This window comes from Dreissena polymorpha, chromosome 1 (assembly GCF_020536995.1).
Source record: "Dreissena polymorpha isolate Duluth1 chromosome 1, UMN_Dpol_1.0, whole genome shotgun sequence".
NCBI lineage: Eukaryota > Metazoa > Mollusca > Bivalvia > Myida > Dreissenidae > Dreissena > Dreissena polymorpha.
Genome location: NC_068355.1, coordinates 155,817,643 through 155,835,989, shown reverse-complemented (window position 1 = coordinate 155,835,989; position 18,347 = coordinate 155,817,643). Strand labels below are relative to the sequence as shown.

The following is an 18,347-nucleotide window of genomic DNA, read 5'->3' as shown; positions in this document are numbered from 1 at the left end:
ATCCGCTCTCCAGGAAGTTGATAAGGCTTTGAAAGGTCTGATGTTGTGGCCTCACATACCATGTCCCATATGACAACTGAAACAACAGCATTAAGAGTACATGTTGCAGCTGCGACCGTAGAGAAGTCATCAGCCACATCAATATCATCTGCATGCTGGTACAAGCAGGGCAGTTTGTCGTGACAAGACGTATCCACTTCTTTTTCTGTATCACCAGGCAACACCAGACGCTCTGGACATCCTGTCGGATGTCTCGAAGCTGCATCTGGTCCAAGCTTCTTCTTACCGGGAACATGCACCATTGTGAACCTATAGCAGAGCGTCTTCTCCTTTAGATTGAGAAGTCGTCTGTAACTGCTGTCAGTGAGTGACCTGTCATTCAAGTTTTGGAGGAGTGGTTTGTGGTCTGTACATGTAGGTACAATGAGGTCCCCACATCCCAGGACATAGTAGCGTGTCTGATGAAGTGCATATACAACTGCTAAGGCCTCACTTTCGATAAGAGCGTACCGGCTTTCAGCAGGATGAGTGAATCGGCTCCCAATGAGGCACAGTTTCCAGCCGTCCTGACAGCAGGTAGGAGTCTTGTTGGGACACTGACAGTACTTCTGCATCATGAAGAAACAAATGCCGTAAACAGACCAGTCTGTGGCCAAGCATGTTACACGAGTAGGATCAAACAGGCGAACACCTTTCATTTCCTTGATGATGACTTCTTTGGACTTGCGAAACAGTTCATCCAGTTCATCTGTCCAACGAAACACAGTTGACGGCTTCATGAGAGCCTGAAATGGCTGCATCTGTTTCGTCATGGCAAATGCATATGCCCCCTGATTGATCAGCCAAAACCAAGCTCTAGCACCAGTAATGTCAGTTGGTGTAGGAAAGTTTCTGATTGCATCAAGGAACTTCGCACTGGGCCGTATGTTTGTGGGTGTGATAGTCAACCCTGCAAAATGTTTAGATTTGTCTGTTTACTTCCGTTTTTGTGGAAAAAAACATCAAATGTTATTGTACACGACTGCACAATTTATTTACCAAAAAGTGGTAAGATTTGTTTTGGAAATGTCAAGTAAATTCTGATTTGTTTTTTAAACAAGAGAATTTTTGGAACTGAAGACCTCACTGTACTTTAGATAAGGACCTTGCTTGAAAAAAAAATTTGGTCAACTAATTTTTTTTTAAATACATTGACAATTTATTTTCCTGGCAATGTCATAATTCTTGTTTCAATGTAATTTTCAGCTTGAACATTTCTTGTTATTGTTTTGAAATGGAAACATCTTGGAGCTAAATTATGCCTTCAAGAGACTTCAAACAAATATTTCTTTCAGTAAAATTTAAAAATGACTTAATTGTTAAAGTCTCAGTCTACTTTGTATTTGTTCTTGCTTTCTTGTCAATTTGTTAGCTGTTTGCACTTTCGGGTATTTTTTTAATTATTATCCACCGCCATAGGCGGAGGGATATTGTTTTGGAATTGTCCATCCTTCTGTCCGTCTTTCCGCCCTTCCATCCGTTTGTCTGGCCGGCGCTTTTGTGTCCGTAGCCATATCTTGAACGTGCTTTGGCGTTTTCATTGAAACTTGGTATGAGTATATATATGGATAAGAGGATGATGCCCGCCAAATGGCATTGTACACCATCTGTTAAAAACGGAGTTATGGCCCTTTGTATTTTAAAAAAATGCTTTTTTAGTGTCAAATATAACACTTTTGTGTCCAGAAGCATATTGGCGGGGGATATCAATTCAATGAATTTGCTTGTTTTCTTAATTTTCAGCATGAGTTCAATGAAACTAAGACAGCAATTGCTCTGGCATGGGCAGGAGAAAATGATGGGGTAAGATATAAGAAAGTTTAAGTTATAGATAATAGTAACCTTTAAAGTTGAAATTAATAAAGCTTCAAATGTGTGCTTCGCTGATAAAATGTCAAATATCTGTTGCACACTGGATTGGAATTACATTAAAAAACAGCAGTTTTCCATTTGATTAGTATTGTACATTTGTTTACCATTGATCAGGAAATAATTTATTAAATTATTGATAAATTTTCAGTCTATTATTATTAGAATTGAATTATTATAATTGATACCACACAGTGCATAAATTTAGTGTTTGTTTTGAGTATTCAGCAGTTTTTGAATAGAATTAGATTTTTTTAATTTAGCTCACAGTGCATACATATAATTGGGTATTTGCACTCTATTTATGGTTCTGATGAGATGGATCATTATTATTAGAACTGTCAGAAATAAATTATGATTTTTAGCTCGACTATTATATATGAAATATATATAGTGGAGCTACATGTATCCTACTCACATCGGTGTCTGCGTGAGCGCGAGTGTTGTAATTAATGTTAAAGTTTGTGTACCACCTCAAATATTTTCTAAGTCCCTTGACATATTGCTTTTATATTTTGCATACTTCTTTACCAACATGACCTCAACCTATAAACAAGAGCAGACAACTGTATCAAGCATTTTGTAAGAATAATGGCCATTTTTTCACTTAGAATATTGAAAATTTGGTGATTATTGCTTTCATACTTGCAACACTTACTAAATATCATAAGGGGACTGAACAGAGCAAGTTGCATAACTCTGGTTGACATTTAAACTGAATTATGGCCATTTTTTGTCTTAGTAACTTTGAATATTTTGTTAAATTTTGTGTTTAAATCCACTTTAACTCTAAAGTATTAAAGCTATTGCTTTCAAACTTCAAATACTTTCTTACTATCATGAGGGTACTGTACTTGGCAAGTTGAATTTGACCTTGACCTTTGAATGACCTTGACTCTGAAGGTCAAATTAATATTTTTTTCTTAAATTGCCATAAGTTCTTTATTAATGATCTGATTTGATTAATTCTTTGACAAAACAACACATACCACAATGGACTCAATTTATTTTTTGAAAGATCATATAATAAATGACCACACTCCCACATTATACCCCCCTCCCCACTCCCCCCCATTTTTTTAACATGCTAAAAACAATAAAAAATATTTATTTATTTTATTTTTGAAGGACTGTCCAACCATCCCACTCAAGCTATTGCTATTAAACTTGAAATAAAATCTTATTAGTTTGTTTTATGTCTTTACAAATGTTCAATAGATTGTGGAAAATATACCTGAACACCGAATCGTCTATAATGTACAACTTCTTTAAAACATAAGCGATCAATATGTTTCAATTATGGTCCTCTTCCACTTAGAATATGACTATATTACCTTGACCTTATTGAATATGAACAATTTCCCCCAGGGCCCTCAATCTATCAAATCTGCGGCCGAATTTCGGCACCTGAAAAGTAAATTTGTTCCCCCTTTTGGGGGGGCAAAATTCCCCTTGATTTAAATTTTTTTTTTTTTTTTTTTTTTTTTTTTTTTAAAGATGTTTCTCATGATTATTATATCTCAATTCTATTTCAATTTAATCTTGTCAAACATTATGAAAAAATAAATGAATATAGTGCAAACATGTACAAATGTAATTATGAGAGAGTAAGTAAAAAAAAGAAAGGGAAACACCGCAAAATTCCCCCTCATGAGGGTAGCGACCCGGCTTCCCCTAAAATGGATTGAGGGCCCTGTGGACCCCATGATGGGTTATGTTATACTGTCAAGCACTAGAATAGTCGAGCGCACTGTCCTCTGACAGCTCTTGTTAATATTAGATTTATTCATTTTTATATTTATAAAAATGTGCTCCATTTTATTCTTCTCAAAAGGAAAAATTTAAACCTGATGGTATGTTTGTAATATATTCCCTGTGATTAGTAGAATGGCTTTGCTTTGTTTTACAGACGATAATCATTGTGACAAGTCATTCCAGTCCTTTGACAGGGGCTACCATTGCCAACACAGTCTTCAGGAGGTGGGTGGGTGCTAGTGATAATTTATTGAAATTTTATGTGCACTTTTATTGAAATACTATGTGTACCAGTACTTTAAACCATTTTGACATAATTTTAAAAATTATAACATTTTAAATACATTTACATCATTTAACTTCGTAATAAGTAATAACATTGATTAAAAAATTTCAAAATATTGCCTAAGGGACTACCCTAGGCCTTAAAAATACGGAGACTTGACTTCTCCTTTTTTCTGAAACAGGGAGATGTTTTGAAAATCAGGGAGAAGTTTGTGCAAACTATATCAAAAACAAAACATGTTCATTTCACGTCTTTTATTATTTCTATCATTATACTATGTTTATTTGTAAAAACAATAAATTCTCATTAAAATCTACTTCATCATATTACATTTAACTTTTGATTTAAGTCATTTAAAACATTTAAGTAATTTAAGATCTGTACTGGGTGGTAAGCACCTTTTCATCACATATTTATTGTCATTATATTATCATCATCCCTATGACTACTAACAAAACACAATCTTAATGCATGTAACATCTAGTATATCTATTACTGTTTATCCAAATACTATACATGTCCGAAATATGTACACTTAAGAATGCCTTGCCTGTTTAACTTAAATAATCCAAATTTTCCTTGTTGTTATCTGGTTTAACAAACCTTATCAAATGTTTGTTAAATCCAGTTAATGCTTTCTCCATTATTGAATCACCATTACTTGTAATTTGAATCGCCAGCTTTGAATTGAACGCCGGTTGAATGTTACAATACGTCCGCCATTTGCAATGTCGAAGGTCATGACGTAGCAATTTAATTCTACTCGGATAATTTATATCTAATCGAGGAAATGTGTTTTCTCAATGTTAATATGTAGTATTATGACTTATTAGTATAAAACAAGAAATGTGATTCCAGTTTATATAAGATGGGTGTTACTCGTAATTATTGGTGGATTAACAAACTGACAAAACTTGCTAGTTTTTAGCTTTTGTGATCGCCCTTTGTCCGTCGTGCATTGTCCGTTGTGCGACGTCAACATTTGCCTTGTTCACTCTCTAGAGGCCACATTTATTGTCCAATCTTCATGAAATTTGGTCAGAAGATTGCTTTCAATGATATCTTGGATGAGTTCGAAAATGGTTACATTTGCTTGAAAAACATGGCTGCCAAGGGGCGGGGCATTTGTCCTTATATGGCTATATATGGCTATAGTAAAATCTTGTAAACACTCTAAAGGCCACAATTATTGTCTGATCTTCATGAAACTTGGTTAGAAGATTCATCCCAATAATATCTTGGATGAGTTAGAAAATGATGTCGGTTGGTTGAAAAACATGGACGCCAGGGGGCGGGGAATTTTTCCTCATATGGATATAGTAAAACCTTGTTAACACTCTAGAGGCCACATTTATTTTCCGATCTTCATGAAACTTGCTCAAAAGATTTGTCCCACTGATATCTTGGATGAGTTCAAAAATGGTAACCTTTGCTTGAAAAACATGGCTGCCAAGGGGCGGGGCATTTTTCCTTATATGGCTATAGTAAAATCTTGTTAACACTCTAGAGGCCACATTTATTGTCCAATCTTAATGAAACTTGGTCAGAAGATTTATCCCAATAATATCTTGAATGAGTTCAAAAATGATGCTGGTTGGTTGAAAACATGGCCGCCAGGGGGGGGGCGGGGCATTTTTCCTTATATGGCTATAGTAAAACCTTGTTAACACTCTAGAGGCCACATTTATTGTCCAATCTTGATGAAATATGGTCAGAAGATTTGTCTTGATGATATCTTGGATGAGTTTGAAAATGGTTTGCTTGAATAACATGGCCGCCGCAAGGGGCAGGGCATTTTTCCTTATATGGCTATATAAGGCTATAGTAAAATCTTGTTAACATTCTAGAGGCCACATTTATAGTCCGATCTTCATGAAACTCGGTCAGAAGATTCATCCCAATAATATCTTGGACAAGTTCAAAAATGATGCCGGTTGGTTGAAAAACATGGCCACCACAGGGGCGGGGTTATTTTCCTTATATGGCTATAGTAAAACCTTGTTAACACTCTAGAGGTCACATTTATTTGTCGATCATCATGAACTTGGTCAGAAGATTTGTCCCAATGATATCTTGGATGAGTTCGAAAATTGTTTTGATTCCTTTAAAAACATGGCCACCAGGAGCGGGGCATTTTTCCTTATATGGCTATAAATGGCTATAGTAAAACCTTGTTAACACTCTAGCTGAGGCCACATTTATTGTCCGATCTTCATGAAACTTGGTCAGAAGATTCATCCCGATAATATCTTGGATGAGTTCAAAAATGATGCCGGTTGGTTGAAAAACATGGCTGCCAGGGGGCGGGGCATTTTTCCTTATATGGCTATAGTAAAACCTTGTTAACACTCTAGAGGCCGCATTTATTTTCCGATCTTCGTGAAACTTGGTCAGAAGATCTGTCCCAATAATAAATTGTTATCTCAGGTGAGCGACTTTGGGCCTTTCAGGCCCTCTTGTTCTTTAATTATTTTTGCCGACTTTCTTTAACCGTGCCGTCTGCCAAAAACCTGCAATTATCAGATGGTCAATCAATTATCACGTAATCATTAGACAACTTATGGCACGCGCGAAGAGGCACAAGTGTGTTGTTATAGCAACCAAGATTAAGCCTTTAAGGGACTGCTTTGTCACGGTCAGATAAACAACAAACAACAAACTTGCTATCCGCCTGCGGGCGGTAGCAGGCCTTAGAAAAAATAATCGGGCGGCTTGATTTTCGCTTTTCCGGTCGTGTTTACTAAAAAAATCGGATGACTTGATCTTCGCTTTTCTGGGCTCGTGGGGCGAAATCACGGGCTTTAATGTTGTTTAAGCCTTTAGGCTACATACCGGTAAACTGTTAGCATGTTTTCAGCACTAACTTTGGTGTAACCTACATCAACTTGACAAGTGAACAGAACATTACTGGACTGATCAAGAGACATAATGGTCTACAGAGACATCCCCTGGACCCCCAAAAAGTTGGTTTGTTGAAAACTATACAAAGAAATTTTCTTCAAATTATACAACATAATACCATGATTATTTTTGTGTGTCCGATATGTGTAAAAAACAATATGCTTTCATCAGAATGCATGATTCTTCATCAAATTAAACCTCTTTAATGTCCTTTTCTTGGTCATATACTTGACCTGTCCAACAAACATAATGAACAATACCTGGGCAAGAACAAATATTTGTGTTGGGTTTCTTATAATCTATAATTCCAAAGACTAAGCCCCCTTTGTGATCTAATTGTTTTTGTATTAATCAGGGATTTAACTCAGCTTTTAAATATTGTATCAATGATATTTTTATACCCCCACAAACGAAATTTAGGGGGGTATATAGGAGTGAGCTTGTCTGTCGGTCGGTCAGTCTGTCGGTCCGTATTAAGTGTCCGCTCTCTAATTCAAATTGTTTTCATCCGATCTTCACCAAACTTGGTCAGATGTTGTATCTAGATGATGTCTAGGTCAAGTTCAAATATGGGTCATGCCGGGTCAAAAACTAGGTCATGGTGTCAATAAGTGCGTTTTTAACATTGAGCATGGTGTCCGCTAATTCAAGTTGTTTTCATCCGATCTTCACCAAACTTGGTCTGATGTTGTATCAAGATGATGTCTAGGTCAAGTTCGAATATGGGTCATGCCGGGTCAAAAACTAGGTCACAGGGTCACTTAGTGCGTTTTAAACATTGAGCATGGTTTTCGCTCTCTAATTAAAGTAGTTTTCATCCGAGCTCCACCAAACTTGGTCAGAAGTTGTATCTAGATGATCTCTAGGCCAAGTTTGAACATGGGTCATGGCAGGTCAAAAACTAGGTCACGAAGTCACTTAGTGCATTTTAAACATTGAGTTTGGTGTCCGCTCTCTAATTAAGGTAGTTTTCATCCGAGCTTCACCAAATTTAGTCAGATGTTGTATCTAGATGATGTCTAGGCCAAGTTCGAACATGGGTCATGGCAGCTCAAAAACTAGGTCACGGGGTCACTAAGTGCCTTTTAAACATTGAGCATGGTGTCCGCTCTATAATTAAAGTAGTTTTCATCCGAGCTTCAACAAACTTGGTCACAAGTTGTATCTAGATGATATAGGCCAAGTTCGAACATGGGTCAAGGCAGGTCAAAAACTAGGTCACTTAGTGCGTTTTAAACATTGAGCATGGTGTCCGCTCTCTTATTCAAGTAGTTTTCATCCGATCTTCACCAAACTTGGTCAGAAGTTGTATCTACATGATGTCTAGATCAAGTTTGAATATGGGTTATGCCGGATCAAAAACTAGGTCATTGGGTCATTTAGTACGTTTTAAACATTCAGCATGTTGTCTGCTCTCTAATTCAAGTAGTTTTCATCCAATATCTTTACCAGTCTTGGTCAGAAGTTTTATGATCTCTACGCCAAGTTTGAATATGGGCCATGCTGAGCCAAAAACTAGGTCACGGGGTCACTTAGTGCGTTATTTAACATTCAGCGTGATGTCCGCTCTCTAATTCAAGTAGTTTTCATCTGATCTTCACCATACTTGGTCAGAAGTTGTTTCTAGATGATGCGTAGGTCAAGTTCGAATATGTTCATGCCGGGTCAAAAACTAGGTCATTTGGTCACTTAGTGCCTTTTAAACTTTGAGCATGTTGTCGGCTGTTTTTTGTGAAGACAACATGCACAATATTTTGTGTCAATGCGGCATGTGGGGGTATTCGTCCCGTCTGTGACAAAGCTCTAGTTTATAATTTGTTTTCTAACACCACTTCGTTTCTCAGAATAAATTGCAGACTTGACATTTTTAACCAGGTTTTCCGAAGGAAAAAACTGGTTATTATATTGGTGAATGTCGGCGGGCAGGCAGGCTGGAGGGCGGGCGGAACAAGCTTGTCCGGGCCGTAATTTTGTCTTTCATTGTGAGATTTTAAAATCATTTGGCACATTTGTTCACCATCATTAGACAGTGTGTCGCGCAAAAGAATGTGTCGATATCTCCAAGGTCAAGGTAACGCTTTGAGTTCAAAGGTCAAAAATGGCCATAAATTTGGTTCATTTGGAACATTTGTTCACCATCATTGGACGGTGTGTCACACGAAAGTATTATGTCAATATCTCCAAGGTCAAGGTCGCCACGACTAAAAATAGATTAATTTTGAAACAAAGGGGGTTAATTATAAACAATCAGTTCAGTTTGAGTTGTCTCCCTTTATCAGACTTTTTTTCCGAATTGAAAACCTGGTTTTGTGACAATTTTGTCCCTTTTTATGTAGATGTTGTACATTAGTATAAAGAAATGTTAAGCAATTGATGAATTGCAAATACCTTTCTGCGTAAAATTAATTTAGCACACTAAGGCATGTTGGTTACTTTACCATTATGTGTTGCATGATATTTTTGTAATTGCTGTAAATTATTATACATGTAATAATTGAACTACTACTATACAACAACAGTTTGATTCCAGTGTGCAGTTGTGGGTGAAACATAATTAGTGTGACCAGTCATATTAGGGGGGGGGATTAGTGGTCTAAGGGCGCATTTCTCGTCTTGTCAGGAAATCTATTTATTTTTGTGAAACATTTTATTTTAAAAATTGTCTGACTGAACTAATGGTCACCAAAATCATGCCAGCACTATGTATGTAGGCATATAGGAAATTAAAAGGCAACCGTTTGCACAACTTAACCCTATAATCCATTGCACAAAGATGTAGTGGTGATGTCTTCTTTGCGACCATGGAGGGGCTTGGTCCTATGCTCAATAAAGGAGTGTTCTCAACTTGATTCCAAAGCAAAGTTCTTGCCCCACAACTGTGAACACTGTTCGTCTCAAAATCTGTCTCCCTTGAAAAATATTAACCACTGAGAATGCTTGTTACTTTTGAGCGTACTTGTCTGTTGTTAATAAATTATGTAAGATTAAGCAAAAAATTAGATATCGAATAAACCTTGTTGTGGGGGTCTGGTTCTGCCATGGAAATGGACTGAGGCGAGACAGTACAAGCCTAAAGTTTTAATACAATCAAGACAAAATAAGTCTGCCCTGGGAAAACTGGGCTAAATGCATTTCATTCGAAAGAGACTTAATTGAAATGAAAAAATCCATAAACAGAGAGTGTTGTCCCTGATTAGCCTGTGGAGACTGCACCTGCATTTAGCCCAGTGTTCCCTAAAGGAGGCTCAAATATACTGGCTTCAATGTTTGTTTCAGGTGTACCTGGTTGGAGAAGGAAGCTTCATGTACGTGACAGTTGATGGGGGCATGACCTTCAGGAAGGTCACTCTGCAATTCCAAGTGACAGATGATCTCATCTTTCATTCCAGCCCTAACCTTACAAACCAGCTGATGGCCTTGTGGAATCAGGTAGGGAAATATAAGTATTTATTTTATGCTTTCCGTCGGTTTATAGAGAAATATCATTGAAATAAAATTGGTATTCCACTGTTTCAAACAGTGAAAAATAACAATGAAAAATATCAATATTTTTCACTGTTTTACTGTGAAATGACGTCATTTTTTTGACAAATTGACGTCATTAACCCAGCGAAATCATCCAGTTAAACTCATTTATAATGTAAATAAACGGTAAAAAAAGCATAAAATGAAAAGAAAATTTGTTGGATTCAATGGAATATCAATTTTTTTTCACGAGTGATCATAGAAAACAATATTTTCACGAGTGGCGAAATTCAACAAATATCCTCTATATATTAAGGCACATATCTGTAGAAAATATTTCGTAGTATTATGAACGCTTGGAAGTCGAATGACTCAGGCTTGATAGGTCAACATTAAGAATTCAAAGACTACAAGCCAAAAGAAATGCATTTCTGAAAACATGTTCAGAACTTTTTTATTGAATTTCTCAAGTGTATACGAAAGTGTTTTTTTTTGTTTTTTTTAAACAATATCCCAAATGTATGGCACAGGAGGTTATTATTATGTAAAACAGGAAAATTTAGTTGCATAAAAATAACAAGATTTAAGCATTAATTGAAAATGCTGCTGTATACAGGTATTTCGCTGTTTTAATTGATTAACTTGCCAAAGCTGTTGTATCTTGGTACCCCAGTAATTGATGTTTGCGGTGATGTGAAGGAAGCCTGGAAGTCTTCATTTATTACTTTGAGCAAACATTTACTTTTCAGAAACTCGCAGTTGTTAGACCATTTTTGATGCTTTCAACTAGTTATCTCAAATAGTGACATCACTTACAGTTTCAATAATTTGTATTGTTTAAGTTTAAATTTAATCTTCTAACATTTACATTAGGGATGCAAGAGATTAACCGGTTAACCTATCGAAACGACCAGTTAACTGGTTACATTTTCGAGAAAAGGTTAACCTGGAAAAAAAATTGATTATGTTTTTTTTTCACGGAATAATTCGTACGATTTACTTTTTTCGCGTGACATACTGCCAACTTGCGCTGGCGACTAGTTAGAACAACATGCCGCACTATCGACGGTAATAAATAATGTGTCAGCAATCAATGTAATAAAGCAATTAATCAATACCTTTGTGATAACAAATAGTGGGTACGTTTTGATAACTGACACTATTGTATTTTGACTCGCTAAAATTTAACTAGCAAACTGCGGTGAGTGGGAGCTATTAGCGAAGACGTAATTGACACGTGTATTGAACTCGCGATAAAAAACAATATAGACATTGGACGGCTTATTTTAATGTTTTGTTTACCAATATCCAACACTGATTGCTCGCAAAAATACCGTGTTTATAAGTAACAATTTTATCAAGAATTGCATTCGTAGTTAAAATCTTGACGAGTTAACGTCCTTTTGTTTATCAAAAATTAATATCATTATGATAATTTACGTCCAATGATTCCACCATAACCGTCCGATGAAAGTGTTATGTAAGAAAGCAAATTATTAACTAATTAAATAATTACACATCAATTAAAAATATTTACAAAATAAAACCGTTAAATTTAGTATTTGTGTAATTGCTTAAAATTTTCGCGCTATGGTTCGTTTACAAACATACATAACCATAAGTATTTGAGATCATGATACTGAGTTACTTCGCTATTAAATACTGTGAAACCATTATTATTCGTCAGACATTAATTTTTGCCCTTTTCGTCCTTCGACCGATGGACGAATTCAAGATCCTAACAACAATCATGTCCCATATTTGAAACAAATAAGACTGAATTACCGTAGGCATGAGGCATTTAAATCCAGCGTAATCCACGCATATACACAGGGCTCGAAATTAACACTCGCACACTCGCAAAATGCGAGAAAAAAAGATTGTAAGGTAAGTTATAAGCCACTAGTATTTTTTGCAAGTAAAGAAATAGTGAAACAAAAACGAGTTATATTGCTTAATGCGTTCGACGGCGTGAACGCTAAACCGTAGGTCAATTTTTTAAACGTCCGAATACCCATATGCGGAAGCGCGCACCTTGTTTGTTGACTGGTATACTTGTAATACAGATACACAGATGGTATTGATACAAAGAACAAGAAACAGTCGACTATTCACACTCAAGTTAAATCCGGTTTTGACACAAAGGGGTGTTCATTATACAGTGTACTGACAACTGACATTTCCTGTAAAACCCGAATGCAATAAGGCTGTATCGAATGCGTCGACTTCGTTTAGGTATAATAGTGTTGATAAGCGCTAATTGTTAACAACTTTATTAACCATTGTGTGTATTGTGTTTTTCAGGGGTGTTGCAGATTATACAGCCTACACGCGGCGAATCCGGATTAAAGACAATACTATTAAACGCAATTAAAATATGACGATGTGTGATCAACACCTGACTGAAATATATTCTGCGCTTTGTTACAAATTAATAAAGAACATTTTGATTTGTGTTTGGTTGTTTGGTTTTAACTGCATCTACTATTTTTGTACATATACATAAAAACCCATACCTTTGTTTTTTTTATAACAAAAACCTTTTTTTTTTTTATAGATTTAATACTCTTGTTTATCAATAAATGCAGCGTTCCATTCAGAAAAAAAAACACTTAACAAACTAGATCCTCTTTCGTATAATAGAACAAGTTTGATAACTGCATTGACCAAATTTTAATGAAACTAAGGTCATTCTGACTAAATACCATACTCATGAAAAATGCACAAATGTTAATTTTGTTTTATTTGTGAAAATGGAATTTATTTAGCGAACACGAAACAAACAACAGCATACAATAGTGTTTAGCTCATCAAAACATGTTCAGTTACACACATGTGCTTGTTTAAACGAGTACAGCTTTCTTGAAGCCTGCAGTGATCAAATCCCCCCGTCCTTCCATCTTGGAATGTGTGGAGATCAGCCATTCCGCGTGTATTGGCTTCAGCGTTGACGTTTTCATGTCTACGTTTGCCACAGTGGTGACGTCACCATCCTTGTCACCAAGCATTTTAGCCACCTGGTTGCTATACCAGTCGTGGAAGCATCCCTTAAGGCTCTGTTTGTACTCGAAATTCACGCTGAGGTCGAGAGGCTGAAGGCGATCCGTACACGAAGCCGGAACAAACAACGGAGTGATGTTGTTGTCTTTAAGCTTTTTCAAAAGCGCTGGGCTCTGATGTGCCTTGAAAATGTCAAACAATGCGATGGCTCGCTGATTGCATTGTGACAATGGCAGGGAGTCCCGAACACTGGACACGTACGGTAGAATGATCTTGTCCACGTACCGCAGCATGATGTCTTCCGTGCTCCGATGAGTCTTGGTGAATGTCCAGTCCCACCCGTCGGGAGAGCAGACACCCTTTGGGAGACAGCGTTCAGTCTTTCCTGCGTAGATGACCTGCGGTGGCAATAAGCAGCCACTCTTAGTGACAGCCAAGAGAACCGTAATCTGTCGTTTGTCGTCCAGACCGGTTATCGATACTTGCGCAGTACCTTTCTCTTCCATGGTCCATTCTCCCCCTGGCACCATGTGGCAACCTGTTTGATCCCAGTTAATGAAGAGGGAGTTGGGGACGTTCTCTTCATTTACGACCTTGTTCACCTTGGCCAGGAACTCTTCCTGAATGGACTGGAAGTCTGTCGGCAGAAACTTGGTGGCCTTGGTCCCCTTCCGCTTTACAAACCCCATACGACGGAGAACCGACCGAGCTAAGGATTTTTCAATTGTGATATGGTCGCCAAACCGCTGAAGTTTCTTCCGAGCATTTTTTAGTACGATGCCCTCTGCAGCGGCGGTAACTGTACGCACATTTACAACACCGCCTTGGACTCTTACTTTCCGGATGTAGTCTTGCAACTCAATGTCATACTCTCCTAGTAGAGTCGGTGCGCCACGTGGAGATCGTGCCAGTGTCGTTGTGTCACAACATGTTTTTTCACCTTTACGTACTGGTCTCTCATGCTTCGTACTGTGGTTTTGCTGACATTATGGGCTAGGTCTGCAGAAAAATGTCTGGATGCCTTTGCTACACCATTATCGATAGCATAGCGAGCAATCTTGGCACGGATTTCGTCGTCATAATTAAAGTACTCGCCCCGCTTTCTTTTCCGTGATTCTGTTACAAGAACCTTTTCTACAGCATCGTTAGCAGCCTGAGTTGTGACTGCTTCTTTTTGTGATGCAGAATTAGCAGGATCGGGTAGACCTGGGACAGACGGTGAACGGGGAGGTGTAGGACCTGTTTTTAGCCACATTTACAGTGACATTTCAGACAAATTACTGAACTTAAAATGATCAAATATTTACGATGCAAAACGCTTGAAACTTTAATGAAATATGACCAAAATAATTTGCTTACGCTAATTATAACCCATAATGTTCACACCTTCTCTAATTGGCGCCGATAAAGGTAAGATTGTTATCAGTTTGACCGTGATAGTAATGAAAAAAGACTAATTGGCAATTGGCTTCGTTGTTTAAAACACTTGTTAACGATTATTCAGTCCCACTTATCCGCTAATCATAACAAAGCACGTGTCAATGACATAAAATAATAAGGGACAGATACTATCACCTAAAATATCAGACTTGTTAATTGGCATATGCCAAACAAGGCCCACCTCCTGCAAGTGACTACCAAGTGTCACCTCTCTTTCCCCAGCACGATTTTTTCGCAACCGCGTATTACATGTATTACAAATAAATTGGACGCTTTTTTTTTCAAAACGAGAAATAGACGAATTTAAGAGTGGACGAAATAGTCATTTTTATGAAACGGACGAAATTTTGTGCCTACGAAAATAAATGGTTTCACAGTAAATGTAATGATTATATTAAACATTCAACGTACATATCGTGCAAAATTCATTTTATTTGCATTTGTGTCCTCTATTTGACCCACATTTTTATGCCCCCAGTAAGGTGGCATATAGCAGTTGAACTGTCCGTCAGTGTGTCAGTATGTCAGTCTGTCCGTCCGTCTGAAAACTTTAATGGCCATTACTTGTTCAATATTGAAGATAGCAACTTGATATTTGGCATGCATGTGCATCTCACGGAGCTGCACATTTTAAGTGGTGAAAGGTGAAGGTCAAAGTCATCCTTCAAGGTCCAATGTCTAATATATGGCGTCTGTCCGTCCGTCCAAAAACTTTTACATTGGCCATAACTTTTTATGTCCACCAGTATATACTGGGGGACATATTGTTTTTGCCCTGTCTGTTGGTTGGTTGGTTGGTCTGTTGGTCTGTTGGTTGGTTTGCGCCAACTTTAACATTTGCAATAACTTTTGCTATATTGAAGATAGCAACTTGATATTTGGCATGCATATGTATCTCATGGAGCTGCACATTTTGAGTGGTGAAAGGTCAAGGTCAAGGTCATCCTTCAAGGTCAAAGGTCAAATATATGGGTCAAAATCGCTCATTTAATGAACACTTTTGCAGTATTTCAATATTCAATATAGCAACTTGATATTTGGCATGCATGTGTATCTCATGGAGCTGCATATTTTGAGTGGTGAAAGGTCAAGGTCAAGGTCATCCTTCAAGGTCAGATGTCAAATATATGTGGCCAAAATCGCTCATTTTATGAGTACTTTTGCAATATTGCAGATAGCAACTTGATATTTGGCATGCATGTGTATCTCATGGAGCTGCACATTTTGAGTGGTGAAAGGTCAAGGTCATCCTTCATGGTCAAAGGTCAAATATATGGGTCAAAATCGCTCATTTAATGTACACTTTTGCAGTATTTCAATATTCAAAAAAGCAGCTTGATATTAGGCATGCATGTGTATCTCATGGAGCTGCACATTTTGAGTGGTGAAAGGTCAAGGTCATCCTTCAAGGTCAGAGGTCAAACATATGTGGCCAAAATCGCTCATTTTATGAATACTTTTGCAATATTGGAGATAGCAACTTGATATTTGGCATGCATGTGTATCTCATGGAGCTGCACATTTTGAGTGGAGAAAGGTCAAGGTCATCCTTCAAGGTCAGAGGTCCAATATTTGTGGCCAAAATCGCTCATTTTATGAATACTTTTGCAATACTGAAGATACCAACTTGATATTTGGCATGCATGTGTATCTCGTGGAGCCGCACATTTTGAGTGGTGAAAGGTCAAGGTCATCCTTCAAGGTCAAAGGTAAAAAAAAAATCAAAGCGGTGCAGAAGTGGACATAGTGTTTCAGACAAACACATTTCTTGTTCACTATTGAAGATAGCAACTTGATATTTGGCATGCATGTGTATCTCATGGAGCTGAACATTTTGAGTGGTGAAAGGTGAAGGTCAAGGTCATCCTTCAAGGTCAAATGTCAAATATATGGCGTCTGTCCGTTCGAAAACTTTAACATTGGCCATAACTTTTTCAATATTGAATATAGCAACTTGATGTTTGGCATGCATGTGTATCTCATGAAGCTGCACATTTGAGTGGTGGAAGTTAAAGGTCAAGGTCATCCTTCAAGGTCAAAGGCCAAAAAAAAAAAAAAAAACGGCGTTCTCATGATGCTTCACATTTTGAGTGGTGGAAGTTCAAGGTCATCCTTCAAGGTCAAAGGTAAAAAAAATTAAATTTTTTCAAAGCGGCGTTCTCATGAAGCTGCACATTTTGAGTGCTGGAAGTTCAAGGTAAAGGTCATCCTCCAAGGTTAAAGGTAAAAAAAAAAAAATATTATTTTTATTTCAAAGCGGCGCAATAGGGGCCATTGTGTTTCTGACGAACACATCTCTTGTTTAATTGTATAATGAAAATCAAACGATGCTACTTCGGCTACAAACGCTAAAATGCAAACAACAAAATATGCAAGTATCGAATAAGAAGTGATGCGGATTTGTTGAACACACATGCCCCACTTTACATCGAATTGAAAGGGAAAAAACATTTCTATATTAAGCCAATTTGAGTTTCAAAAATTAAAACAGAATGAACAAAGGAACACACCATTTGTGTGAGCGATACAACACGAACATAATATAAGCGACTCAACCAAAAATAAGTTAATAACACGTGAAAATGAACATTTTGTAGTTCTTTAATTTTTTACTCCTCTGCATTTACGCAGGAAAAATAAATCAATTATATAGCATACATTTACAAAATTATTAAAATAAATTGTACAATACATTTTATTATGAATCTGGCATGCTATCAACGCAAGCGATTTCAAATTTGAAATTACGTTTGTTTCTACAGAGCGGTTCGAGCAGTATGAAATTTTTTACGTACTCAAAATCATGTTTCACTACTTAAGGCGTTTTGGTTAACCGGTTATGGGAGAAGGTTAACCGGTTTATGATTTGTGTAACCTCTTACATCCCTAATTTACATGTATATATATTATAGCTCACCTGAGCTGTGCTCATGGTGAGCTTTTGTGATCGCCTTTTGTCTGTCGGGCGTCATGCGGCGTCAACATTTGCCTTGTTAACACTCCAGAGGCCACATTTATTGTCCGATCTTCATGAAACTTGGTAAGAACATTTGTCCCATTGATACCTCGACTGAGTTCGAAACTGGGTCATGCTGGGTTAAAAACTAGGTCACTAGGTCAAAAAAAAGAAAACCTTGTGAACACTGTAGAAGTCACATTTGATGCCCAATCTTCATGTAACTTTGTCAAAATGTTTGTCTAAATGATATGTTTGTTGAGTTCAAAAATGGTTCCGGTCCGTTGAAAAACATGGCCGCCAGAGGGTGGGGCAGTTTTCCTAATATGGCCATACAGAAACCTTGTGAACACTCTAGAAGTCACAATTTTTGTCCAATCATCATGAAACTTAGTCAAAACATTGGTTTCATTGATATCTCAGACGATTTCGAAAATGGTCCAGATCGGTGAAAAAACATGGCCGCCATTGGGTGGGGCAGTTTTCTCTATATGTATATAGTGAAAACATTTGAACAGTCTAGTTGGGATAAGCCATAATGTTAAAGAAAGATAACCTGTACATACTTTCTAATAGTTAACTAATAGTTAACTCCCTTGTATAAACCTGGGACTTCTTTCATAAAATGTGGTGTAC

At 37.2% G+C, this 18,347-nt stretch overlaps 2 protein-coding genes across 31 annotated transcripts in view; one reads left to right on the top strand and one right to left on the bottom strand.

Annotated features, from left to right (window-relative positions):
• The window catches only part of LOC127856922 (sortilin-like), a 219,561-nt gene that overhangs the window by 17,685 nt on the left and 183,529 nt on the right, over positions 1–18,347 (top strand). For 8 of the 12 annotated variants that reach the window (XR_008038272.1, XM_052393183.1, XM_052393173.1 and 5 more), the window contains exons 2-5: positions 1,783–1,842; positions 3,818–3,888; positions 6,807–6,912; positions 10,127–10,279. Coding sequence is in view for 9 of the 12 variants with exons in the window: in XM_052393183.1 (XP_052249143.1) it covers positions 1,783–1,842; positions 3,818–3,888; positions 6,807–6,912; positions 10,127–10,279 (390 nt within the window). In the remaining 3 variants the exon portion in view is untranslated. The remainder of the gene's footprint in view (positions 1–1,782; positions 1,843–3,817; positions 3,889–6,806; positions 6,913–10,126; positions 10,280–18,347) is intronic. The other 4 variants (XR_008038239.1, XR_008038238.1, XM_052393151.1 and 1 more) reach the window with 1 other exon arrangement.
• The window catches only part of LOC127856983 (nuclear protein MDM1-like), a 233,583-nt gene that overhangs the window by 105,070 nt on the left and 110,166 nt on the right, over positions 1–18,347 (bottom strand). The window lies entirely within an intron of this gene.